Source organism: Trichogramma pretiosum, unplaced genomic scaffold (genome assembly GCF_000599845.2).
Source record: "Trichogramma pretiosum strain Unisexual culture from Peru unplaced genomic scaffold, Tpre_2.0 scaffold46, whole genome shotgun sequence".
Classification (NCBI taxonomy): Eukaryota; Metazoa; Arthropoda; class Insecta; order Hymenoptera; family Trichogrammatidae; genus Trichogramma; species Trichogramma pretiosum.
The window spans coordinates 292,236-319,577 of NW_019641609.1; the positions used below are offsets into that span (position 1 = coordinate 292,236).

The 27,342-nt window shown below is 44.7% G+C and overlaps 2 protein-coding genes across 2 annotated transcripts in view; both read left to right on the forward strand.

Annotated features, from left to right (window-relative positions):
- The first annotated feature begins 750 nt into the window (after positions 1 to 750).
- Positions 751 to 2,340, forward strand: LOC111693584 (ankyrin-3-like). Its single transcript, XM_023458503.1, has one exon. The coding sequence runs from the start codon at positions 751 to 753 to the stop codon at positions 2,338 to 2,340; it is 1,590 nt and encodes a 529-aa protein (XP_023314271.1).
- A 3,976-nt stretch (positions 2,341 to 6,316) lies between these two features.
- Positions 6,317 to 27,342, forward strand: part of LOC106654481 (plexin-A4) — a 189,849-nt gene continuing 168,823 nt past the window's right edge. The window contains exons 1-2 of the mRNA XM_014374400.2: positions 6,317 to 7,350; positions 11,439 to 11,918. The gene's annotated coding sequence lies outside the window, so the exon portion shown is untranslated. The remainder of the gene's footprint in view (positions 7,351 to 11,438; positions 11,919 to 27,342) is intronic.

Here is a 27,342-nt window from a genome sequence, read left to right on the forward strand (position 1 = left end):
AGTCAAAAATAAAAGTTAGTAATAAAATAAATAATTTATAAAAATTGTAACAATTAAATGTTAATTTCCAGTAGAAAATTTTTATAAAGTTATTGAAATTTGAAGAATAAATAATTTGGGGCTGTTGTGATTTGAAACTCATAAAACACCTCCATTTGGTTGGTACAATAGAGCAAATCAAATTCTGTCAAATATTTTTGGTGAAACAGGAATTGAAACGTGTATTAGCATACAAAATTTCACATTCCACTCGTCAGAATTGCTGCTCGATGGAACGCTGGAATTTCCTATGCTTATACACGTTCCACTTCCATGGTTATACACACGCGCCTCCGCTGCTCACTTTACAATACCCCCCCACCACAAAATTTTAGATCTGATCATCGGCGCCGTGCGGTAAGAGGCAGCTAAGCATCATCAGTCCATTGCAAGCCAGCTGTAATTCGTTTAGTCTGTAGCAGACAAGCGAAGCAGAAGCACGCATCTACGCTCTCTCTCTCTCTTATCTGATTTCCAACTGTTTCATAGTAAAGAGCCTCGCGCGGTGCAGTTCAGTGTGCATCTGTCCGTCTCTATAACGCCACGTGCAAAGTTTTAACTTCACAACAATTCTACGCAAGTGATTTGTGCGACAAGTGAACATAAAGTACATTATCCCTACGTGCAAAGTTTTAACTCCGCAATTCTACGCAAGTGATTTGTGCGACAAGTGAACATACAATACATTGTCATTTTAAATCCAACCACAAAATGAAGAGATTCGTGCGAAAAATCTTCAATTCGAAAGAAAGTAAAGGAGAGCCAGAGGTCAAAACGCCACCAGAATATCTTTACGAAAAGTTCCAAGTGATCAGCGACGAAGACAATGAGTTCAGATCATCAGATCTGTTGGACGCCTGCAGAACCGGCGACGAAGATCTCGCCCGAAAATGTCTCAATCGAGGGGTGCACCCTGATTGCTTTGCTCAAAGAACAGCTAATTCACCGCTCCATTTGGCACTGTATTACCGACACAAGATGATAGTCCAATTACTTCTGAGACACGACGCAAATCCTAATTGGGGTAACGTCGAAGGCTCAACTCCGCTTCACATCATCGCAGAGCTAAAGAACAAGGAAAATGCCCATAAAAAATTGATAGATATGTTCTTCGAGATTTGCGACGAACAGAAACTCAAGTTGGAAATCAATGCCCAGGACAAATTGGGTAGGACTCCGCTTTACACAGCTGTAGCCCATGGATGCATCGAGTTCATAGAGATTCTGCTCGAAAGAGGGGCTGATCCAAATTTAGCTAGAAAGGGAAAGTTTAGCCCTCTGCACAAGCTCGTCAGCAGATTCCCACAAAATAAGATCTTGTTCGATCAGTTTTTAGATATATGCGACAAGAAGCGTGTGGAGGTTCAAGTCGGCGCTCAAAATTTATTGGGCAACTCACCGCTTCACGAAGCTGTATCTCGTGACCAGAGAGGCTTGATCAATTGTCTGCTGAAAATGGGCGCTGATCCAAATCTTGCTAACAACGAAGGCTCGACAGCCCTGCATATTATTTGCAGAAGATGCAAAGCCAATTTTAAATACGAAGGTTTGTTGGCCTATTTCTTCGAGATCTGCGAAACATTGAGCATAAAGTTGCGGGTCGACGCCCAAGACAACCTGAAACGAACACCTCTTCATTGGGCTATGATTAATCTTTTGCCATTCGATGTTGATATACTCTTGGCTCGTGGCGCTGACTTGAAAAACTTTGTTTTTCCACGTGGGAGCGATTTTCACGAGGGATTGGAATCGCTTCAGAATACAGTTGTTCCGCCTAAACTTAAAGTGATTTTGGCGTCTAGTATGATGACCATCGTCCAGCTTCTAGAGCGCTGCGGGAGAAGAACATTTAAACTGAGCCAAGGAAACGTAAAGACGATAATAGTGTTCTTCGCCACTTACGGATTGTTCGAGAGCTCAACGCAGTGCCTCGAACGATTGTGCGGGGACAAAAAATTCGTTCGCTCGGCCGAAACGCTTATGATAAAGGAGAATCTTTCGCTCTACGATCTGATCTGTATGAAACCGAGCAAGGCGGCGCAGGAAGTCACGTGCCTAGATTACTGGTACTTCTCAGGCACGAACAAATTGTTGGAGCTCCCAACCTCAGAAGCTCAAGAGATTTGTGCCCTCCACCTGTGCGAGAAAATGTCAAGAGAATTTTGTCGGCAATTCGCTTGGTCACGTACTTGGCCGCTGATGCGAAATGGCCTGGAGACCATTGTCGGTTCTATGTTTACTGGAGACTTGATTAACCTAGAGCTGTATACCGTTATCTTGGCGCCGTTAAAAATTAACTAATAGTTGCACATTAAAAATTGTACATTTTCTGTTTTGCTCAAATAAAAAAATTTGAATAAAAATATCATCCATTGCTTTGTTAGTACAGTCAGCCTCTTTCCTTCATAAACTCTCCTCATTCGTACAACGTTGCTGCCTTCCTACTTTATAAATTTGTGCTTCTTTTTGCATGTCTGTTGAAAATAAAGTACACTTAAATTAGCTTATACTGTAAATGTTAGTTTAATCGTCAATTCAGTGCAATCTAAAAGCGAGTACACCAAAATAATCATACTAAAATGATTGCTGTTCAAAAAAGTTTTTTTTCACATTTATTTTTGACTTCAAAAAGGGTCAAGACAATTTATGCATCAAACAAGCGCACGTGAGAGAGAGATAGACAGAGAAAGACATATCGACGAATTTTATAGACCATACGGTAACACGTACTTACGATCATCGCCACGCGATAATTAATTTAGATTTTCGGGAAAACCCATTTTTGTGATTTTCGGACGCTCGTAAATTTTAAAATATTCAGTATTTATATATGAGAAAGTTCAAAACTTCAGCTATATGAATCACATTGATAATGTGAAAAACCACTTTTCATGTAAAGAATGTTTTTGTACGTAGAGTACGAATAAAATGTTTTTATCAGGTCTACGATTCAATAAATTTTATGCCCCTTATTTTATACTTACTGCTATGCAATATCATTAAGTTAAACATCGAGTGCGCTTATGCGTCGCCGGACGCGGCCAATAACGTAGGAGTGGGGGTACCTCGCGCGAGCTGGCTTCTTGTGTTACGAAAATGAAATCTCACGGTTCAAAATCGCTCCGCTGTAACAATTTTCAATTTCTCCACTTCTAATGAACTTAGAGACTTACTTTTTTTATTTGAAAGGTCTTGAAAAATTATTAACATTAGCAGTGTCTATAAACTATTTAATAGCGTGGAACTTCCGGAAAATTTGACTCTTTAAACATTTTTTTTTTCGCACGGCTCTTCATTTGTTCATTTTTATGCAATAAAATAGCAATAAAATGTTATGGTTGAATTTGTTTACAAAAGTACAAGTCTTTACCTTTCATTTGAGCCGTCGCTCGTGTCCGTATCATGCCTGTAGTTGCAGGCACAGCTTAACGGAAAAATATTTTTAATAAACAAATGGAATAACTCGATCAATAATGCACTTAGCGCAAAAATGAAAAATGCGTTTTGTTTGTCGTGACAAAGGCTTCTTATTCCTAAAGTTTCATTAGTTTATTGCAAAGTTATAAACAATTGAAAAAACGGTCATATTTGACGGTTTTTTCGACCTTGCGGATAAACAAATGACCCAATTTCAACTTATAATACGCCAAATTGTAGGTCTTAAAAGACCTACATTTTTCACTAGAAACCTTTTTTTTGTAAAGTTTGTGGTTAAAAAACTACAACCGAAAAACGAATTTTGGGCAACTTCAAAGGGTCCAATTGTTTAAATTCCCATTAGTTGCATAGTTGCATTTTACACTACTTCATTTCTAACATCTAACACTAACTTTTCCCGGTGTCAAACTGCGGTTGCGAATTTTTTCATTTTTAACATAGGGTCAGATTTAATTTGACTGGACTATTTGGCTGACCTATAAGTTTGGACTGTCTTGCACTTATACAATCTATTCAATAACTGTCGATTGGTGGAAATTTGGTTCAAGATAAGCGAGGAAAAACATCGTAAAGTAGAGGTTAATGCCCAAAAGAAGATAATATAGAATTTTTCTATATTATTTAAATGTAATAAAAATTAAATAAAAATTTAAATCATTATTTTTCTTGCGTTTTAATTTCGAATTGATTTTTCTACATTAATATTAATATACGTTTCAAGAAAATTATTGTTGCAGGTAAAACTTCTGGAGTAAATTATTCATTAATCAAGGTTATTCTTATAATTCTCAAAATCAATAGCTGGTAATTCACATATTAAATCTATTTGTGATTGACGGATTTTTCGAATCAGCTTTTTACAATTCTGTTCTATACGAAAAAAAGCAGCTGTATGTGTATAGTCAAAAACTTCTTTGAATATGTATAATTAATCCTAAAGTAAATTTGGGGGAAAAAAGTAAAACTTGTTTTAAAATAACTTTTAGGTAAAAATACAATTTTTCATAAGAAAAATATGTTGAAAAAAATTTGTTCTGCATTTTAACATTGTCTCTACATATTCTGGCTCCCATTATTTTACGCAGTAAATATTAAAATCTCTCCCATTTCACTGCGACCCCCTCTGAAATCCTGAACCTCTTTGACGCCAAATAAAGAGAAGTGGTCTCTCTATTTTTCGAATATTTTCTTAATTAATCCTACTTTGGTTTAAAACCTAAATTTTTTGATAGTCTACATTGACTGACACTAAAACCCTATCTTCCATTGTAAGACCCTATGTCCTTCTGTTAATTGCATTGGGCTAACGTTTTTAGCCATCCGCTGAAGCCGAAGAATTCTTTTTTCACAATAACTGCCCAAGTATTCTCAAAAACGAATTCAATCTTGAGAAAAAGCTCACACAACAAAACTGTCAAAAAAATCAAAAACAAACCATATTTCATTTTCAGGATCTAACTTTGAAAATAATCATAGGAGGTCATGTTTCGAAATCGTTGCTCAATTATGAAGAAAAAACACCTACACATTTGCCAAAAATTGAAAAAATGCGATAATAAAAAAGCGATTTTAGGGCTACTGGGTATGAAATATTATATTATACAGGCGCACATATTATATAGGCTCGAGTTCATGCTTATCGGCATCGGCTTCGCTTTAGCCATATTAAAAAATATGAAATTTTGTCGGAATCGAGGGCCCGGTGACATTGGTGCAAGTTTAAATTCTGAGTTCTAGTTATCCTGCACTTGAATAATTACCAAGTGCTTCATTGCACAATTCGATCCCTTTTCAATAATCTCGAGCTCTGAGAGTAGCTATTACGGTGTTAACATCGAAGCATCTAACGATCTCGTATAAAAAAGGTAAGATCATCGATGCAATTTTTCCAAAAACAAGATCTTTCAACTTTTCGCCGAAAAAAAATCGAAATTTTTCCAACGTCAAAGCTTCAAACTCTATAATTTTTCCTAGCGAATGATACGATGTTAATTCTCGTTCGAATCGAATGAGAAAACTCTGCAAAATCAAAAAAAGAAGATAAAAGGTAAACATTCCTTCGAGTGTCCGAAAACTGGCTACTTTGCCATGTATACCTATTACTATCGTACTACTACTACTACTATAACTACGTAGAAAAGAGAGTGAGAGAGCCGAGCGGCTAATCCTTTATCCCGCGCTATATACATGCGATCACTGCACACGATGTCGTACATACACTCCTCTATATGGCTCGGTGCTGTTATATATAGTCGCCTCTGTACAATATGCGCGCACATTGCCGAGCTGCACGTACACAGTACTACATAGCGCATACATACACGGTAACGGGGGGCACGCTCGAAACTCGCGAAGCCCAAGGCCCAGTTCGTCGATCCTACATCAGTGCACCGCTGCTGCTGCTCTCGCCGATGACGCTGAATACACGTTGATCGTGCATGTGTGCGAGTTTGTGCATGGTATGCTGCTGCCATCGCCGCCGCCGCGAGTTTGTTGCAAGAGAAGAGGCCGGGCGGCGCCGCGTAGGATACAGCACTGCGAGCGCACAGAAACACACACACACACATAGTTTAGCCGCCTCCTATCCGTGTTAGCTTCCATCTCGCTTCGACTCGCTGCTTTGTACGCGCGGTATATATGGGGAAACTCGCCCAGGGGCCCCTGGAGAGGTCGACGCTTGCGCTCGTCCATGTATGTGTGTGTGTGCGAGTATACAGCGACGCGGGGGGATTTTGCTTTCTCCGGTTTTCTGCGCTGCGCGAACGCCGCTCTCTGTACGATATACGTATACGACGATCCGCCGCTTGCCGCCGTAGCCGCCGCCGCCACCACCGCTCCGTTCGTTCGGTTCGCTCGCTCGGCGCTCGCCGCTGTTGCCGCCGAACTTCTCAGTCGAGTCCCGTGAGCGAGGCCGGGAGTAGCTTTCGCGCGCGGTGTTGGAAAGAGTTGTGAAAGGAGAGAGAGAGAGAGAGAGAGAGAGAGAGAGAGAGAGAAAGAAAGAGGAGAAGAAAAAAAGGAGTGAAAGAGTGCGAGAAAGAGAGAGAAAAGAGGCAAATGCCAAGCATGCTTGGCTCGCATACCTTATTACAAGGCGGCGTATGCAATTTTGTCCTTCTGTGAATATATCATCATCGCACATCCGAGTTACAGCCGAGAGTGCGCGAGTATATTGTAATAATATCGCAAAGTTGTGTGTGACGACGACGACGACCGAGTGACAAAAAGGAGTCGCCGCCGTCTGTTTTACATAGTGTGTTGTTTTGTTTATCATCAGTGCTAGTTCTTATTGTTGTTGTGTATTTTGCCAAGACAAACGACACATCCGTAATAATCATAATAATAATATCATCGTCTCGTGTCGTGAAAGTAGTCGTTGGTGTGCGTGCGTGAGTAGCGCGCGCGCGTGTGTATAATAATATCAGTGTGCAGTGTGCAGTTCGCGGTTGCATTCAACAAATTGGATGTGCACGTCGCCGTCGCGGTATAAGGCCCCCCGAGTCACTACATTCTCGACAGTCCAGAGAGTCGCGAGAGGATGCGCGCGGCTCCAGTAGCCGCGGGGGGTAGTGGAAGTACAAGCAGCGGTATCAACAGCAACGGCAACCCAGTAGCAGTAGTCGAGCTCGAGGAGATGATGTTGACGTCGCCGAGGCGGCTTCACTGCCATGCTACCGCTAAAATCCCGAGCCGCCGCTAAGCTCGTAGCAGTGAACGACGACAAGCTTTATTGCAGCAGGAGGCCCGTAAAGGAGCATCAGCGTGTTTTGAACGACGACGACTAGGCTCGCACGCGTTTGTCAACAAAAAGAAAAACATCAACAACAACAGCGACATCGGAGTGAGCAGAGAGCATCGACACACCTAGTTGAGCCTGTAAGAAGCAAAGTAGTGTGCATTTCTCTATATACTCTACGTCGACTCGTTCCTCGAGGAAGAGAAAGAGAGAGAGAGACTCGTCGCGCCCTGAGTCGAGAGAGAGAGAGTATATATGTGTGTTGCCTGTGCCCCATAAGTGTGTGTGTGTGTGTGTGTGTGTGTGTGTGTGTGTGTGTGTGTGTGTGTGTGTGTGTGCGAGAGCGTATATATAGGTATATACAATATCGTGCTGATACGTATATAGTGTTTGTGTGACCGTGTTCTGTAAGTGTGTGTGTGTGTGTGTGTGTGTGTGCGACTGTTGTACAGCGCCCGCTGCTGCAGATGTGTTGAGCGAGAGAGAATCGTGGTGCTGCGCGCGCCGAAGCGACCCGGTACATAGCAAGCGCACTGTGCGCTCCGCGTAGCCGTCTCTGTCTGCACTACGGCGTTGGGTGTCTGTGTACGTGTGTGTATATGTGCGAGCGAGCGCTGCACTATACCATATTATATGCCGTCTCTGTCCAACCTGCTGCAGCTCTCGTATATAGCAGATACCTTTCCTCGTATACTTACTTCACAACAACCACAACAACAACAACAACTACTACAACTAGAAGAGTTGCGTGTATATGTGACTGACCGTAATCGGTATTCGAGTCATCCTTGCGCTTTGTATAAAATAATAATACATGGGAGACACTCGCGAGACTTTTTCGCAAAGGCAGCAGATAATCATCGAGCCCGGGCCTTATCTCTCTTGATGATGATATGTGTCCAAGGATGGCTCACCGATAACGATGAAAACTACGTCTACTATACACACATATCTCGTGCATCTATCCTTGCGCGCTCTTTACAACATTAAATACGCATTATATACACGCTGCTGAGTGCTGGGCGTGTGCGTGCGAGACGTGGGCTTTCGAGAGTTTCGATATGACGACGATGATGACCGGGCCACAAGTATTATATACCCGCTGCTACACGCGCGATGATGACTGTTCGTCTTCTGTCAGTGTGTGTGCGTCTGCGTATAATACTTGCCGCCGACAGTTTGATGTTTTTTTTCAGCTTTCACTCGAGTTTCGAAACATTATAAGCTAGTAGTAGTAGTATTAGTATCAGAACGAATACATTCAGATATTCGTGAGAAAATAAAAAATAATACGAGAGCTGACGGTTGAGAATGAATTTTCGGAGCCTCTTAGCTTTATATGAATGTACGACGAGAGGAAAGCGAGGTTAGGTTCGATGCACGCATATACATGTATACTCGCACACACATACGGAGTAGACAGAGAGAATGCAATGCATACACATTACACACTTTTTCACGAATACACACACACACACACACACACACACACTCGAAAGAGGGTTTGAGAGGAAAAAGATGAGGAGGAGGAGTAGGAGGGGAGGGACAAATCGCGTGTTTATGTGTGAGTGCAGTTCTCGCGCGCGTGTATATATTATGTATAATACACAAGTGTGCAGTCTCGGTGCATATATGGCGTATCGCACACATATAGCGCACAGTATAATATGTACACCGCACTGCACACGAACGAGAGAGAGAACTCGTTCGCGAAAATAAGTAGGTGCGGTCTCTCTCTCTCTCTCTTATATTCGCGCGACGAAGATGACGATATTATAGTGGATGCACAGTATGTGCCGTAGCAGCAGCGTAGCACATGCCTCGCAAGCAGAGAATTTCGCCTTTTTCGCACGCGACGACGCTGCTGCTGTTAATACCGCTGATGACAGCTCTCTTCGTGCCGCATTTTTTCGATATTACTTATTACACCGGCAAACTCGTGGGGCTTAAACTCGATAATATATTGTTTTCACGCGTCGTTGGCTTAGGTTTTGGTAATCTTTATAATATTCTGGACTATATCGATATCCGAGCATGTATGCACGTATTATCGATGAATGATTCGTCGATTCGATATAATATGTGGGCCTTATGTCGCTGGAATTATAAATTACATATATATATTATAGGCTGTATACTATCGAGCTAGTTTAGAGAAGGCACATCCTGTGTGTTCTCTCTCTCTCTCTCTCTCTCTCTCGAGTGAATGACGAATCGTAAATCATAAAAAGTGTAATTATAAGCTCTCGCGCGCGCTATCCGAGCCGTGTGCGTACGTATCGCTATATACATACGCGCCGCATCTGACATTTTTAACGTATAGTATAATATCCGCAGCAGATTCAGCAGCAGTTGAGCTCTTATAATATTCGATTCGTTGCGCGTCTGTACGTGTGTGTGTGTATTTCATCGAAACGGGTAAAGGCGGAAAAAATAAAAAGGAAGGAATTACACGGCGTCAAAGCGATCGTTCGAGCGTTAAAAAAGCAGCAGTCGATGTACTCTCTTATACTCTCGACTTGCCTATTATACCGGTATATATGATATCTGCGCCGCGGCGAACTGCTGCTGTACGCGGAGTCGTCGTTCGCAAAAATTCATTAAAATCAGCTTGCCTCGAGAGCTTCAACAAGCGAGTGAGAGAGAGAGAGAGATGTACCTATAAACTTTTGCAGGTAACTCGGTGGCTGCGGCGCGCATCTGCCTCGTTTTCCTTTGCCGCGCATCGATTTCTTCTTCCCTTCTCTATCTCTCTCTTTTTCTCAGCATCCGCGGCACACGAGTGCACAATATAATGCCGCTCGCGCGCGCGAACATTCGTCGGATCGATTTTTATATAATAAAATGTAAAGCTCGGGTATATATAACAATTTTTCGATTGTAATAATACCCGCATATCCGTGCACACCAGGGGAAGATAGAGAGGGAGAGAGAGAGAGAGAGAGAGTGAGCCAACGAGTGAGAGAGAAAAGTTTTTTAAGTGGTCAATTAAATGAGATCGACTGCCGGTACTACTACTCGAGTCTCTTGTATATTATCCTCGCGAACGAGTTTTTTTTCGGGTGAAGGCTTAATTAGCGGTAATTTTTTTCGTTTAAAACGCGAATAAAAGCTCCTCTTTATTTTGCTTTTTACCCAAAGGAAGCTTTCGAGTATCGTTTCGCGAAATTGCCGAAAAAGGACTTGATTAGATTTCGATTCGGGTCAAAAGCTCGGGGGTGGGGAGAAATGTAACATAATTGCACGCATGCCGCTTCTCGCATGTGTGCAGCGAGTGTATAATAACGATAAGAGGATATGTCGGGCGCAGGTAAGAGAGAGAGAGAGAGAGTCATTCTCGAATTTGGGCGTTGTTGTGTGTTTTAACGATATGCGCGCGTGTGCTGTTGCCGGTGTATCATAAGCCGAGGCAACGCACAAACGAGTCGCTTATATTATACCTCCCTCCAGAGTTCTCTCTCTTGGCCTCTCTCTCGCGCGCGCGCGGTTGAAAATCAATTTAATTAAAGTGAATTTCGGCGACTCTGGCTAATTATACGCGCTCGCGCATTACCAGCAGCAGCCTCCACTCTATATTGGCTTGCTCAAAACATTATTACGTTATTCGTCGTCGCTCGCTCGCGTGTCCGAGTATTTTTTAATCATTTCAACTCGCGTCGCGCCTGTATTTACCAGCGCGAATTTTCTCCTGTATGCGCTGTGCTGTGTGCAGCACACGCTTGTGGCTCTCTTTTTTACTTGCCAATCAACGTCTCTTCTTGCTTGCGCTGCTGCTGCTTCTCTTTCGCCGTTTCGTTTCACGGTGATGCCGTGACGGGCGTTAAATAGGCGCACACATACAAACGCGCGCAAATATTCGCTTATATGTGCACGAACGAGAGAGAAAGAGAGAAAGAAATGGCGAGAAAGACGAGAGAAGAAAAGAGAGAAAATATTCGGTTTTCACTGCTGCTGCTGCTGTTCCTCTCCGATCGCGCCGAGCCAATATTCCTGTTGCCTAGGGTACACATGATGTTCGTTTGAAGTAATCGAGATTCAAGACCTATGCGCGTCGTAGTCTCTCTCGCTCGACACGATATATATGCGCTATATACATGCACTTTCCACGTCGAACGTTACACACAATCGCAAATGTATTCGCTCGCGTATATGCCATGTTAGCCCCCATATATATATCTGTATATGTGTAGCTTCTATCACACTGATTTGCATGTTCTGATTGTTGAAGGAGGAGCTCACGGAGTGCGGAGCCCTATTGCAACCACTACCACTACTATTGCTGCTGCTGCGAAAGAGAGATAGAAGATAGACAGCGACAATAGGATATACGCTGCTGTGCCGAGCGACGACGAGTTCGAGTGAAGAATATATAAAAAATAAAAAAAAGAGTGATTATTGAAAATCCTGTGCAGTTTTTTGTGCGTGTTGTATTATATATAATAATAATTGTGCGAGAGTTTGACAGTTATTTTTTCTGCTGCTGTTATCGAGACGCGAAAGCCGCTCTCGAACAGAAAAGCGAGATAAGAGAAGGAAGACGTTCGCGCGGGGCGAAAAAACGAGGAGGAAGACACTACTGCTACCACTACTACCGCTACCGCCGTGTATTTCGCGCGCTCGCGAGCACTGAGAAACAGACAGAGAGGAAATAAGAAGAAGAGTGCCGATCCCGACCGCTGCAGGACAACGACGCAGCTTGCATTTTTAGGTGAGTCTCTCTTGCTCTCTCGCTATCTATTTTTCTTTCTTTCTTTCTTCTTCGCGCCGACTCGGCGTGCGAGGCGCATTTAAAAGGACAAATATGCGCGCATCGCGCACGTGCTCGCCAGATGTGTCAAAAAATACATACACACACACACACACACAAACACATGCAGTAGTATGTGTGTGTATATATATAGACACTCCCGCGCGCGGGGCGCGTGCGTGTTTATTATTATACTATATATATACCATCGCACCATCGACGAGATGAGAAACGCACACGCCCGTATATAATGCGTACGTGCGTTCGTCTGTGTTTATGCTGTGCGCTATATTGACGCAAAGATTCTTGTAAATTGCCCTGGCGCTGCCGCTGCGTGCTGCAGCCTTGATTTTTTCCCGAACGATTATTATTGCTTGGAAAAAGACTCCAGCAGCCGCAGCGGACGAGAGAGCTGCTCACGCAGATATAATATGGGAAATTAAGCCGATCCACGCGCGCGGCTGATTGTAATCACGGCTTCGCCTCTCTCGCTTCATTATTTGGATCTTTGCACGAGAAAAGCGTTTCGTCACTCGTATACCTATACCTGTACGTGTATTATAAACTTATATACACACGTATGAATGTATCTCGCGTGTGTTGACTTTTCAGCGCGCGCCCAATGCCGATCTCTGCCCGTCTCTGTCTGTGTTGAGCGATCGAGTCAGCGATACGCGTCAATTTGATTATATACCCTCTGGTATATACCGTGGTGGTAATTTTTTTTTTGCTGTTAAACTTGAGCATCGTCTCTCTCTTTCCGAGGCTATTGACGAGAATAATATTCTCGCTCTCGCTAAGTAGCGTGTAAGGATATACATATACAATAATCACCACAAGAGAGCGAGTTTATATAGTTGCTCAATGCGCCGAGCCTGAATATGTGTTTGTGTGTGTGTTAGTGCAACGGCATTTCACAAGTGGGAGCGAGCGATTTGTCTATTCAAAACCGTCGCTCTCTGTGCCTCGCGCGCGCGCATGTATGTTATACGTATATCTTTTCATCGATATTTCTTTGCTTTTAAAGCGGTAGTAATAGTAGTAGTACGGCGAGGGGGACTCTCTCGTGTTTAGTATATCCAATCGTATAGTAGCTTATATATATACGTTGTATATATTAATACGTGGTTTTGCTGCCTCGCGTATATTAATACAGAGAATTACACGGCTGCGCGAGCACGTGTCTATAATACACTCCACGATGCGAGATCTTGTGTGTGCCCGCGCGAACGAGACTCATATGCTCATTCTGTACGCACAGCACCCAAAATAGACATTATAAACTACTATATACCACCACTGTTGTGCCGGGTGCGTGGCGGGAAATTGTGGACGCATACAGAAGTTTGATGTACGAAAAACGAAAACATCGACCGACACGTGCGGTATAATAGCTGGGCCCCGCGTTTATACATAAACGATACACATGTTGTTATATTAGCGGGTCGCGTTTCGTTTTTTCCTTTTTTCCCCCCTTTTCTATTTTGCCTATTAGGGCTATATTATGAAGACGTACGCAGAAAACTCATCGATCTCTCTCGATGACTTATACGATGAGCTTTTGACGACAAAACAAAATAATAAAATAAGCCCTCGAACGACGTGTTTGTGTCATCGAATACATACATTAGGGCTCAATCATATATGCAAGCGTGTCTGCGCGACTCTCTCTCTGTGTATATACGCGGAGATAGAGACGAGGATGATTGCCGAGTATATATACTGTACCGCTGCGACCACGTCGTCGACCCGTATTTGCTTAGAATCAGCATCGACGAGCAGTCCCACAGCAGCGTGTGCTGCATGTCTTCTTGCCGATATATACACACTCGTTGCTTGCGCTTGAATATATGCTATATATAGCTCGACTCTCGTCGAGAGAGAGAGAGAGAGAGAGAGAGAGAGAGAGAGAGAGAGAGAGAGAGAGAGCCCCCAGGAGCAGGCAGAGGTTTGTTAACGCGTGCAGCAGCAGCTATCGATTTGATTGGATCTGAAGCTGTGCCCGTTGCTGCTGCTGCTACTGCTGCTGCTGCCGGTGATGCTGCAGCACACAGACTTTGTGAAGGAGTGAAGTTGGAAAGAAAAAGTTTTTCGTATATAATATCGTCTCTCTTTCCCTGGAGAAAGAGAGAAAGAGAAGTATATATCGGTGTGCATGGGGTACTTCGGAGCAAAAGAATTTTGTGATTTTAAACTTTTTTCGCTTTCTTTCTCTTTCTCTTGTGTGTGCGTGTGCTCTTGTAGAAGGAGGCGAGGACTACGACGAAGACAAGAGAGAGAGAGAGAGAGAGAGAGAGAGAGAGAGAGAGGAAAGAAGGAGGTAAAGCGTCCCTTCAAGATTCTTCTCTCCTTTTCTTTTTACTTTCTCGTCTCAGCTCCTATACGTACGCGCGGGGGGGTATGGATATTTACTTTTTTATTGCTTCGAAGGCAGCAGCAGCAGCAGATTCTTCCTCTCTCTCTCTCTCTCTCTCCGCGAGCGAGAGAGAGTTTGAATTTGTACACTTTTGAAATAGCCATCCTCCTCCTCATCCTCCTACTGCTCTCGAACGCCATCGGCCCTATGTAGGATAGTATTATAGTTTCTCGATTTTCTCGCTCACTCTCTCGAAAATGTGTCTGTCTGTATCGTGCTCGGCACTTTTCACGTCCTCGCCTGCTTATATTCGCGCGAGTCGATGAACGAAAGGAGTTGCGTTGCGTTATACACGCATCAGCAGATAATAAGGTATTTTAACGAAAAGGCGCTTTGTATTTGTTTTTTGTCATGTAAATATACGTGCAGAACTCAAGGAGGCTAAGGAAAACTTCGAAACGTACGTTACTATACATAGGCACGTAAATACGAAAATTTTTAACGAAGGCAAAACGCGCGCTCGCCTGCACTCGCGAGTCGCGCAGAGCCTGTATGCAGAGTCCTTTCTCGTCGTCGTCGTCGTCGTCTCGTTCCTCGTCGTGCATTTAATAGACACGAGTAGAGACGGAGAATCGTGAGCGAGTGCATTTATACCCTTTTCAACTGTTGCGCGCGCTCGACTCGACTCGCGAGCGCAGCAGGTATACACCATATAATATACCTAAATGATGATGCAACTCTCATTCTCTGTCTGTCTCTGTCTGCTGTGTGCATGTGCATTATAGGAGTTCTCCGCTGCTGCTGCTGCTCTCTGCACTTCTTAGGCTCTCTTATAATACACCGGGCCTGTGTATTATACATTTGTATGTATACGCGGGGGTAAAAGTGCAGCGCACGCGAGCTGCTATGCCATGGCGAGGCACGCGGGAGGGCAATTGTTCCTATATATAGCCTAATCAGCCTTTCGTTTTGTATTTCTAATCGATTTCGGATCAAATTTCGTGACTTCCTCGTCATGCGGCAGTGTCTCTCTCAGGCATTTTAATACATAATATATTATAAATAGCATCCGCAGGAGCTGAATGCATGCACTCGATATCTGAATTATTTTTTTTCTTTTCCTTTCTAAAATTAAGTACAATATAACATCATCGTAGTTACTTATATTATATTGATGCACTTGCTCGATCCATTTGTATTCTTCTTCGATCGCGAGTGTAAAGCCATAATAGCAGCGGCAGCAGCACGCGCTCGCCCATTATGTACATAACCGGCAAGACATGTCACAGGGTTCAAGTTTTTTTTACCCTCTATATGCGCCGGGACCTTTGCGTACACCATAATACACATCCAGGCGCACGACGAAAGAGAGAGAAAGAAAGAAAGAGATGAATCGAAGAATCGTCGCTTTTGTATACTTTCACTCTCTCGCCGAGTGTTGCGGTTATTATTGTTAGATCAACCTGTTCCAACTCTCGCGTGCAGCGGTGATTATAATGGACGACGACGTCTCTCTCTCTCTCTTTTCTCTCTTATTACGTATTAAAATGCGCCTCGAGTGGTGTGCACAGCCGCACGCCATAATACCTCGGCAGCGGCAACAGCGGCGTACGCGCGGGTAATCATTGTCAAATTGTGCGCGCGCGCTTCGGAGCTGTGTGAAATGATGGATGTCATTGGCCTGTGCCGCACGTCGCAGCAGCAGCAGCAACGTCCTAGGGAAATATGACCGATCGGTGCTGCTGCGACGACTCGTCTTCCTCGGTTAAAAATCGTTTTTAAATATGCTCGCGCATTATTATGCTCTCTGCTTGCTGGTCTGGCCTGGCTATATGGCCCCACATCCACGATGCGCTGCTGCTCCTCTCTCGTAAAAACGACGAGACGGCCGAAGGTCCGGCTTGCGTTTACACTCCCACGCCATCAGACACACAATATAACACGTATATAGCAGCACGAGCCGAGTGCAGAGCATGTCTCATCGATCCTCTTCTTTAAACTCGTTCGCTCGTTCGTTCGTTCGTTCGTTTGCTCGTTCCTTACTCTTACACACTCAGCGGCGCGCGCGCCCGCACATTTATACACACTCGCAGTCAGCCACAACACACATACACACATGCTGTTCTTCTCTCTTTCTCGCTCGCTCTCGGTTGGTATGCGTAGCTTTAGAGAAAAAGCCGCGCCAAGGAACGTTGCTGCTGCTGCTGCCTGAAAGACGAGAAGAAGCAGCAGCAGCTCGAGGTTTCTTCTTCTTCTTCTCTTCTTTATTTTTTTTCTTACCATTTTAATTGGTTAAGACGCGCCTCTGCTGCAGGTTAAAAATTGCGTACATATAGAAGTTTTACCATATTATACGCACACTGCAAAGAGAGAGAGAGAGAGGAGAGAGCAAAAGTATAATCTGCTTCTGTGTGTGCGTGCGTAACGGTATCCCCAAAAAAAAAGAAAGAAAGAATAAAGCAAAGCAATTGCACTTATCGCGACAATCGTTTTCATACGCTGCGCAAACGATTGGTTAAGCGATCTACTCGAAACAAATTTTTTTTCGGAAATTTATAATAGCTCGAGACAGGAGCAGCTTGGTGGGGGGTGCTCTCAACAGCAGCAACACCACCACCACTACTGCACAAACCGTATTTATAACACGCAGAGAGCTTATTCTTCTCATTTTTCATGTAAAACGTTCGCTTCCTTTGTGCGTTCGCGTTACGTCCGAGGGGGCGAATACGAACGAACGAACGAGCCAGCGACGAACAGCAACACACAGAGATTTTGGCCTATTGGCGCCCGCATGTGTTATATATAATATATAAAAGGATCTCTCGTCGCACACACACATACATACACACTCAGGCAGGCATGAGGCACATTATACACACCCGCGCACAGGCTGATTGATCTTTAGAAAACGGCGGAAATTATGTCGGTGTATATATACGTATATGCTACGGTGGTTAGCTCCCCGTTCTTGTTTTTTACCTTCTCTCTCTCTCTCTCTCTCTCTCTCTTTCTTGGTCCTTTGTCTTTTCGGGGCTTTTAAAGCGGACCGCCGCGTGCGTAAATACATATATATCCCTTGCTATTTCTCCAGCAGCAGCAGTAGCGCAACGGCAACGAAACTATTTTTTGCACCGTGCTCCATATCTACGAACGTCGAGGCGTACGCGCGCCTGAGTGAGTATAATGATTTTCTACGCGAACGCGAGAAACCTTTTGATTAATGTATAACGAGAGAGCTCAAGTAAGCTCTAAAAGTATATTTAAATTTATGGAAATGCCGCTGCAGTTCTGTGTGATACTTTATATATACGTGAGCGCGCGCGTGTGTGTCTTTCTCTGGCATTACAATGGGATAGTGAATTAGTCACGGTGAATGACCTAAGAGCCGCAGCAGCAGCAGCAGGAGCAACTTTTGAGCTGGCGCGTGTGCGTAATCAATTTCTCAATAAATCGCGGCTCCGTGTTGTATGTATGTCTGTCCGTACGTGTGTGTATGCGTGTGCAAGGCTGGAAAAGCCTAATGGATTACACATTCTTTTGCAAGGCAGATATAATATACACACGCAGCAGCAGCAGCAGCAGCGGCAGCAGAGATTGCAGCGCTTCGATCGATTGATTCGTTCAGTTTCATAATCGATCTATCTCTATGTGTATGTGCGCCTCTTAATGCCTCGCATAGTAGTATCGCGTACGAGCTCGAAAGAGAGAGAGAGAGAGAGAGAGAGAGAGAGAGATGAGACGAGAAGACGTCCGTGCGCTGTGCACGAGGCTGCGATACATACCGCAGTATATACTATATATCCAGTCGCAATGCGAGATGCGGTGGTGGCCTTGAGTCGTTTGCATGCTTCATATAATTAGAATTGAAAACGTATATAGGTATATATGTATGCGGCAGAAGCTGCAGTCAGCGATAATATGTAAAATTCTTGAGCAAAAATCCTGACAATAATTCGTGTCTCGACGACGACGACGCGCCACGTCCTTCGCGTATACACACATAAGCCTCGCCGTATATGCAGTTTTTCTTTTTCTCTCTTTCTCTCGTTCATTCCTTTAAACGAACTCGTGTATAGGTCGATTTTACTTATACACACACACACACACACACACACACACATACGTATAACACAAACTGAGCGCAAAGCGGAGTACACACGCGTATAATATCTGCGCACTGCAGCACTGCTGCACCGCACACAGAAAAGAGCGAGCGCGTCAAGGATCGCAGTCGAACAAAGCATCCCACACATACGTACATTCTCGACGTCGTCGTCGTCGTCGTAGTCCCTTCTCTTTCTTTCTTTTTCTCTCTCTCTCGTCTTCTTTTGAGCCAACGCTCGCTGCACGGGCAAGAGTGTACAAGTCGTTCGTTCGTTTCTTCTCTCCTTTGCGCGCTGTGGCAGAGCAGGCAGCAGAGCTCAAACGTGATATGTGCATGTACGTATGTGTATGTTATACACTCGTGTAAGTGATGCTGCAGTATTATATACTCGCTCGAAGAAGAAGCATAGCAAGAGGTAGTATAAGACACAGCGAGAGAGAGAGAGAGAGACTTTTTTTATCGCTGCGAGTGATGCCGCGCGTTTTCCATTGAAAAATTCAATGTTTATTAAGAAAAAAGGAGCAGCACCGAGATTTCAAACAATTGCCTATCATCCGCGAGACACCGAGTCTTTTTTTTGTGTTTGCTGTAAAGAGAGCTCATTTACGTTTACGACACCTCTCGCTCGTGCCCGATTGTTTTTCGCAGTTATATTATACTCGAGCGCAAAAAAGGTGTTCATCTTCTTCCGATAATTCGAAATCCAATTTCATTCTCTCTCTCTCTCTCTGGCTCGGCGGCGCGAAGAATGCGCCGAAAAATATCTGCTGCGCCGAACTGCCTCGAAATTGCTTCTATATAGGAGCTACGGCATATCAACGACGCGGGTATATAGTATAGCAGCAGCAGGCGTGAGCGCCAAGTCGATGAATAAAATCGTTTATTTCCTATTCTCATTCAATCGATCCTATTCAATAGCGAGGCTGCTCGCGACTGCGTGTAAGAGTAAGAGAGAGAGAGGGCGTACATATAAACTTGTCGAGTCTCTCTCTCTTTCGCTGCTGCTGGTTCAACAGCAGCAGCTCAGTAAGTCCGACCATTTGAAAAGTTAAAATTGCAACTTCCTTGGCATTGTATAAGCGCGCGAAGCAGTAGTAGTAGGTAGTAGTAGTAGTAGTAGTAGTAGTAGTAGTAGTACGTGCTGCTGCACCTCTCTTATAACCTGCCCCGAGCGCAGCGCAACTCTTCTTCCCTCGCATGCGTGTTGCGCCGTGTGCGTTTCTTCCTCTTTTGCGATTACGCAAAACCGGATCGGTTGACCTTCGAGAAGAAAAAGAGAGAGAAACAACAAAAACAGAAAGAAAAAAAGAGATACAGAAGCAGAGAGAGAGAAGAGGAGCAGCGCATCGTTTTCGTCCACACACGAGCGCAGATGAAAAATTCTGGAATTATTGGTGGCACAAGCGTATAAACACGCGGGGTCCTTTCTGTTCCAGCTCTACGAGTTTGGGGAGCGTCGCGAAGACTCCGATCTTTTTTTGTGCACCGAGAAAGGCCCTGCAATAATCGTGAATTAATAATGCATCTATATTACCTAGACGCACGCGCAGGAAAAAAAAATGACGACGAAAAGCTATGTGGTCCGGTCAATCTTCATCATCGTCACCGGCGCGTTATTCTTTCGTTCTCTCTCTCGCTCGCTCTTCTTACCTTGAGATCTTCTTCTTCTTCTGGCCCTTTTTTCAGATCTGGCATACCGTATTCCGGCCTCGAAACATCTCTACCTTCTTTCTCTCTCATTCTCTCCTTCGTTCTTGCTTGTTTTTTCTACGTTCATCCTCGTCGTCTCTCTTAGCACGTGTATACGTATACGTTATACGCGTTGGTTCGCGCACCGCCACCGCTCTCGGTGGCCTTTTTTTCCCTTGTCTTTTGTTCTACACGTTTCTCGCCGCCGCCGCCTGCGCGCCGCGATTTTTCTAAGTATAAAGTCCATGGGAATTTTTCAGCTCTTCTGCCTTTTGCGCTCTCTCGCTCGCTCGCCGTGCCGTACCACTACTACCGCAAAATATAATCCGTCGTCGTCGAAAATTTTCCTTCTTCCTTTTTCCGCCGCTATATTACGCTGCTGCTGCTGCTGCACACAGAGTCTCGCAGGAACACCGCTGTGTCTCTTGCATAACAAAAGACCTCGGCGTTTGACATCTCTCGCGCGCCAGCTCTCATTTTTATCTCGTTCGAGCTCGCTCCGGCTTCGTTACAAGTATTACAAATACCAAAAAATCATCAACTTTTTACCTCTCGGTTCTGTGTGTGTTGTGCTGTGTTGCGTCGCTGTTCGTTCGCCAACAACATCCGTAGCCGGTAAAAAAGACACTCGAGTTTTTCTCTCTCTCTCTGTCTCTTTGGTTAGAAAAAAAAATCATTCGCTGCCTCGGGCGGTATCAGCGACGAGCTTTGATGATCCATGACGCGCAGGTGAAGTAGTATTATATACAACAATAACAACAACAACAATGGCAATGGTTAACCAGAAAAATAACGAGGCGCGCAGAGAGAGGTAAGAGCGGACTCGTACAACAACAACAACAACAACAAAAAGGTGGTAATCATTCCCGCGAAAAACCGAAAATTAAACTTTCAGCCCCTAAGGACAATACAACTTGTTCGTACAAATAAAAGGAAAAAAAAAGAGAAAAAGCACGAAACATGAAACGAGAACAGAAAAGAAGGTTGTGCGCGCGCGGTAGTTCTCATAGCGTATGCGTGGCGCGCTATTGCCAACAGCACACACACACACACACACACACAGTATACACTACACACACGTGGTTAGGAGCAGAGCGGGTCATACGTGCTTTTGAGCTCGGAGTTTCCCTCCCCCGCACATTTCTAAATTGTTCAACTTAGCTCTTACGGGGTTTAATTATCAATGTCTGTGCCGCACTCGAGCTTTCCTCTAAGAAGCTCACACAAGTTTGAGCAGCAGCAGCAGCTAGAGAGAGAAGACAACTGCGCACAGCTCATATGTGTGTGCGAGTACGCGACTGCCTGCCTGCTGTGCCGAGAGTCTATGCGCGCATCTTGTTGGTAGATTTGTGTGTTTTAATAGGATGAGGTATTTAGTATAACGAGTGTCTCGAGCGTGTGCGGCTAAATGTGTGCCGTGCGTGAGAGAGAGAGAGCGAGCAAAACGCGCGTGACGTACTACCAAACTTTTTGCTCCGTCTGTCAAAACACGTAGCACGCGAGGCGCGCACGAGCTTTAAATATTTGATTCGGAGGGAAAATTTTCGAGCTCAATTTGAGCGATGAAAGAGAGGCCAAACGCAAGTAGGGGGAAGGAGTTGTGCCGCTGCATTACCGTGGTGCGCTCTAAGCGAAAGATAAAAAGCCTATACAGAGGAGAGTCTCGTTCTCACTCGCAGTCGCTCTCATTGCTGCTGCTGCTTTTGATTAATTCAGCGTATGGAGATCTGCCCCGAGAGAGAAAGAGAGAGAGGAGGCATTACTTCAATTTGAATGATTCCCCGGCTCGATTGATGCTCGCTTGCTCTGCGCACGCCTATGTATATATACTTTTCTGTGTGTGTGTATGCTTGCATTAAGTGTTCCAATCACGAAGACATTCAATTATTTCATTTGCAACGGCAGCAGCCAGAGTCGAGCTTGATGTAATTAGAACAAACGAGTGAACGACACGACGTAAAGCTCGCTGCAGCCACAGCAGCAGCTTCTCACGCGCGCGATAACTCGCACAAAAATCATTTCCTCCGAGTAGTGCGAGAAAAGACGAGAGGCGTGTCTCTCTTCCTCAGCTCGCTGGTGTTATTGTCTGGGTCTGCCACACATAAATTTGGCTCGAAAAAAGATGAAATCGAGAAAAGAACGACGGAGGTGAATTTACCTTCGCGCCTGCGCCCAATACATCTTCTCCAGAGGTGTTAAGCCCTAATTTTCGTTGTGGGACCTGAGCGCGTCATTCTTCGTAAAAATACACAATTTCCGGACAGCGTATAAACTATAATTAAAAGCCTGGACCTCCTTCCTCGAGGCAAGAAAAGCTTTTCCTTTTTCTTTGTTTCTGCTGCTGCTGCTGTGTGCAAAAAATTGGGCATGACGCAATATCGTCATCGGTCTCGAGCAATTACAGAAGAATAATAACTATCTCGCTGAAAGAATCTTCTCTTACTCTTTTAAGTCTCTTTACCTCGAAGAGTGAATTTTTCGGGCACCTCCCGTGTATACCTTCCATGAAAAGTATCTCACTTTTTTTCTTTCTGTCTCTCTCGAGCAATTAAGAAACGTCGACGATGAAGAAGGCATAAAGGGCTAAATGATTTTTTTCGGTCGAGCGAGAATCGAAGAGGGGAGAGACGGGGATTTTAAACGTTTCTTGAGAATCGATTCATTTGCGCGATTATTTCGTGCTCTGTTGGGACTAGTCATCGTCGTCGTCCCGTACATGCGCGCGCGAAAAATGGTGGGGATTTCCACGCTCAAAACGGGTTCGAATTTTTATTTAAAATTGGTTTTACGCACGTTTCTTCGCGCTGCTGTGCGCTGATCGTGTATATATAGCGGAATGTGGTAATCCCGAATGTGTATTGCCCGACAGAGAGAGGTACAAGGAGAAAGAGAAAAAAATATACGAAAGTAGTAGCAGCAGTAGTGGTAGCCGTGGTAACGTATCGAAGGATTTAAATAAGTTGTAACGTATATTGCAGCGGCTGCGCTACACACACACACACATGCACACATAGACCTGCGATGATATCTCGTCTTTTTCTCGTCGCCGTCGCAAAATCCGTTTTCCGTTTCGCTTCATTCGACGAAACACGGGGAGGGCGCGATAATATGTTTCCCGACTGTTTTATCGCCCGAGCAGCAGTGCAACGGCGGCAAAGAGAGAAAGAGAGAAAGAGAAAGATATTATTCGTGTCAACGAACTCGCCGTGCGATATATTTCTTATCTGCTATCACTCAACAACACCAGCAGCAGCGAACCAGAAATAGAGTCGCGCGTTCGGTCTCTGCGTGTATAACATTCAGTAGCGACTCTGGGGCTATGTGTGCTCTCTCTCTGTACAAGTTATCCTTTACTCGGGTACGCTTCTATACAGCCCGGCGCAAAGTTGCAGCAGTGAGGCAGGCACAGGCAGGCACAGGCCACATCGATTTCTACCACCACACAGCTACTATACTGCGCGCGACTTTCTTCCGTCCGGTCAACCACCCACCCACCCACACACATACACACACACACGTAGTGCTCCCTCTGCTCGTTGCTTTACGCACTTTTTCCTTCCCTCGCGCTCTGTTGTGCAAAGCAGGACACACGAGAGATATTGGACTTGATTTTTTAGAAAGTATAACCCGTACTCGTAAACACAAACACACACACACACACACACACACACACACACACACACACGTTATAATACCAAGCAGAGGTTGTAGAACGACGACCTTTGCCGAGGTCTTTCGCGAGCTTGTATCAATGGTTGTGTTCGGCACTAGCAAGTAGTAGTAGTAGTCGTAGACCGACGAGAGATAAGATGAAAACTAGAATGCAGCTTTTTTCCCACGAGCGTGTGTACGCGCATAGCTGCTCGCGTGTGTGCCACTATGTGTGTCGTCGCCGGTGTGTGTTATATATGTGTGTCGGTTTGTGCATGTGCAGCAGCAGAGAGTTGAGAGCTTTCGTGCACGGAATACTACGTATCCCACATAGCGGAGCGCGAGCCAATTCGTGTGTCGGTGTGTGTTAGTCTCTGTATACATCTGCGGTTTTTCCTCCTAAGCAGACCCGACGTGTTGTACGATGAGTGATTTATTTCGCCTGGCTTCGGTTGTTGTGCGCTGTTTTTTTTTTTTACTTCCTCCTTTTTTTCTGCTGCTCCGCGCGCGCCATTCATTAACGACGCGCCGCCGCCGACCATTGATGTCGTCGATTGTTCTCTCTGTACCGAGGCGCTCGACATCGTATGTTAAAGAGAGAGACGTGTATTTTTTTTTGCTTCGAGGTACAGATAAGATGCGATCGCGCAGGACTTATCTGCACTCGGCTCGTCTCGCGTTCTACATTCATGCGCGCGCGTCAGTTTGTTATTATAATGGCTATTTATTTTCGGCTAATGTAGTTTGGTGTACAACACGAAGGCCCTCGCACACGATACAACTGTAGTCGAGAGTTGCTGCTGCTGCACATACACGGCGCGTGGAATCGTTGTAATTTTTGTCAGCAGAATCACGGACAAAACAAAAAAAAGAATAAAATAAAGAGAGGAAAAACTGAACAAAAAGCGCGCGAGCGGTTGTGTTCCGAAACATTTGTGCGCGCAAGAGAGTTAAGTAAATTCCAAGTGCAGCGCTGCATTTTTATTGCTATCCCCGCACACACGCACACACACACACACACACACACATATACATAAAGACAGCCGGCCGCATATATGTATGTGTTTGTGTGCAGCATGGGTACTAAGAGGGGTACTTTAAAAACTGTTACTATGTACACCCACTCATGTTGTTGTAGTGGTAGTCGTAACAGCGGCTTGCTGGCAGTAGTTGAAAAAAAGCTCAAACTTTTGCCCTCCCACGGAGCAACGAGCGCCTATCTGTATTATATACTTACACTCGCGAACGTGAATTTATTTATAAATTGATGCAGCCCCGTATAATATAGCATATAGTTTATTTTTTCGCTGAAATGTCAAAATTGCCAATGAGAAAAGCCCGAGCTCAGCTTCTCGTCGTCGTATCTAGCAGCGAGATAATGTAAAATTGAATTCATTCGGCGTCGAGTTATTATAATACACAATTACAATGGCTCATTTGTTAAGCGGCCTTGTCGACTCTCTTCTTTTTCTTTTCTTTTTGTTTCTCTCCCCCTCTCGCTTTTATATTCTTCTCTCTTCGATTATGACTTATTAAAGCGCTGCGATGTGCCCGCGCGTATTATTTCTTTGTGCGCGCACATGAATATACACATCTCATCATCTTTGTGGGAAAGAGAAATAAAGAAAAATGATAAGCGCACACGAACGAATTGGAGAGCTTTTACTTTCGATGATCGCATAGCATCGCATACCTATGCATTCTTATAGTTCTCTCTTTGACGTGTATTATAAAGTAATATAAAAGCATATGTGCGCGAATAAATAAGTAATACGTAAATTCAAATCGTAACACGTGCCCCCGCTGAATTATTAATCACATTTTCTTCTCTTACTCTCGGCCCCGCGCACGAAGGAGAAACAATCGTACTGCAAAAAGGCAAGACAGAAATCCGAGCAATGTGGACCACATGCTGGCGCGCATGGAGCGAGGGACACTGCAGCAGCAGCAGCAGCTAAAGAGAGAAACGACGAGAGATATTATAACCCGAAGCGCGGCCAGCGCGTGTCGGATTATCAATCATTTTGGTCTCTCTTCTGCTGTTGCTGCTGCCGCCGTTCATATGCCGCACGCCGTCGCGTTCGCGTATTATTATATACGCCCGTGTGTGAGGTCTCTTTTTGCGCGAAAATTCGACTTTGAAAATGCGAGCTATACAGCGAGAAAGAGAGAAGGAGCAGAGACGAAGGAGAGGAGAAAACTGGGAGACACGAGACTCGTCGTCGCGCGAGTCGTGAGATCTTATCGGCGATGAGAAGACATTCGTTCGCCTAATTTTCTCGATGTAATTTTACTGTCTCTCGAGATCGTGGGCGTACGCGTTATATATACTATGTACAGCCACACACAAACACACACACACACGCGCGATCGAATACGTCGATAAAAGCCGAGTGCAGAGAAGAGAAAGCAGCAGACTGCATAGCATATATGCCAGTGTGTGCGTTTATAACTGGTCGTTGTTATACATTGCGCCTCGAGTTTTTCTCTCTCTCTCCCGCTCGTTCTCCCTCTCGCTTTTAAAACAAAAGTCGTCGGTCGAAAATTGCAATTTACATCAAGAGGGAGCCAGAGAGTGAGAGAGAGAGAGAGAGATGCACGTTTCCTCCTCTAAGCATTTCTCGCTTTCCACCTTATCCATTTTAAAGGCCTGGAAATTGAGAGACCTACATACCGGGCTCGCGCGCGCGCGCTGCGCTCTGCGCGTGCAAAACTTCATTTATATTCATAACCTCGAGGATGGTATATATGCACATTGCTGCTGTAGCTGCGCCGCGTTTCGCAAAGCTAAATAAAAATATTTAACAAAAAGGAAATAAAAAGTTGAAGGGAAAGAGTGAGAGAGAAAGACGAAGTTGGAGAAGACGAAGAGAGATAAAAGGTCGCTTAAATGAAAATGGCCTATATTTCATTTGAGTTTTTGCTCGAGCCAAGCGCGATGGCGAGGGGGAAAAAGGGGGTGGGAAAGCGGCAGAAAAAGAGAGGTGCTACACATTCATATTTATCCACATACTTTTATTTAGCTGTAAAAATGGTAAGGGAACCGGGGCGAAACGACGACGACTGACTGCAGCAGCGTCGTTATATTATACGTCGTAGAATATATATTTCAAAGCACCGCAGCAGCACCGTTGCCACTGCCTCATCGTATTTTTCCAAATATAAGTAAGAACTTCGGGGGCTGCTGCTGCTGCTCGCAAAATATGTCAACAAAAAATTTCTCACTCTTTATCTCAGTGCATATATATAATATATGCGGGAAGTAAAGGGGGAGGTTCTCTCTCTCTTGCTCACTAAGGTTGCCAAGGCTGCGCAAAGCACATGCATTCGTATGCAAATGCACAAGGCAGGCGGCTGCATTTACACACGCACACACACACACACACATGCACTGCATGAGCTGATTGTGCGGGAGACCACTAGACTGCACAGACTACTGCGACTATATAGTCGCACACATGTGTGTGTGTATGCATGTGTGCGCGCCCGCGGTAGGATGCATTAGGACGATTGAATCGACCGGTACATATACGGCTGCACACAGGCGACGGGGGCGGGGGAGGAGCTCCGCTGCTGCTCCACAC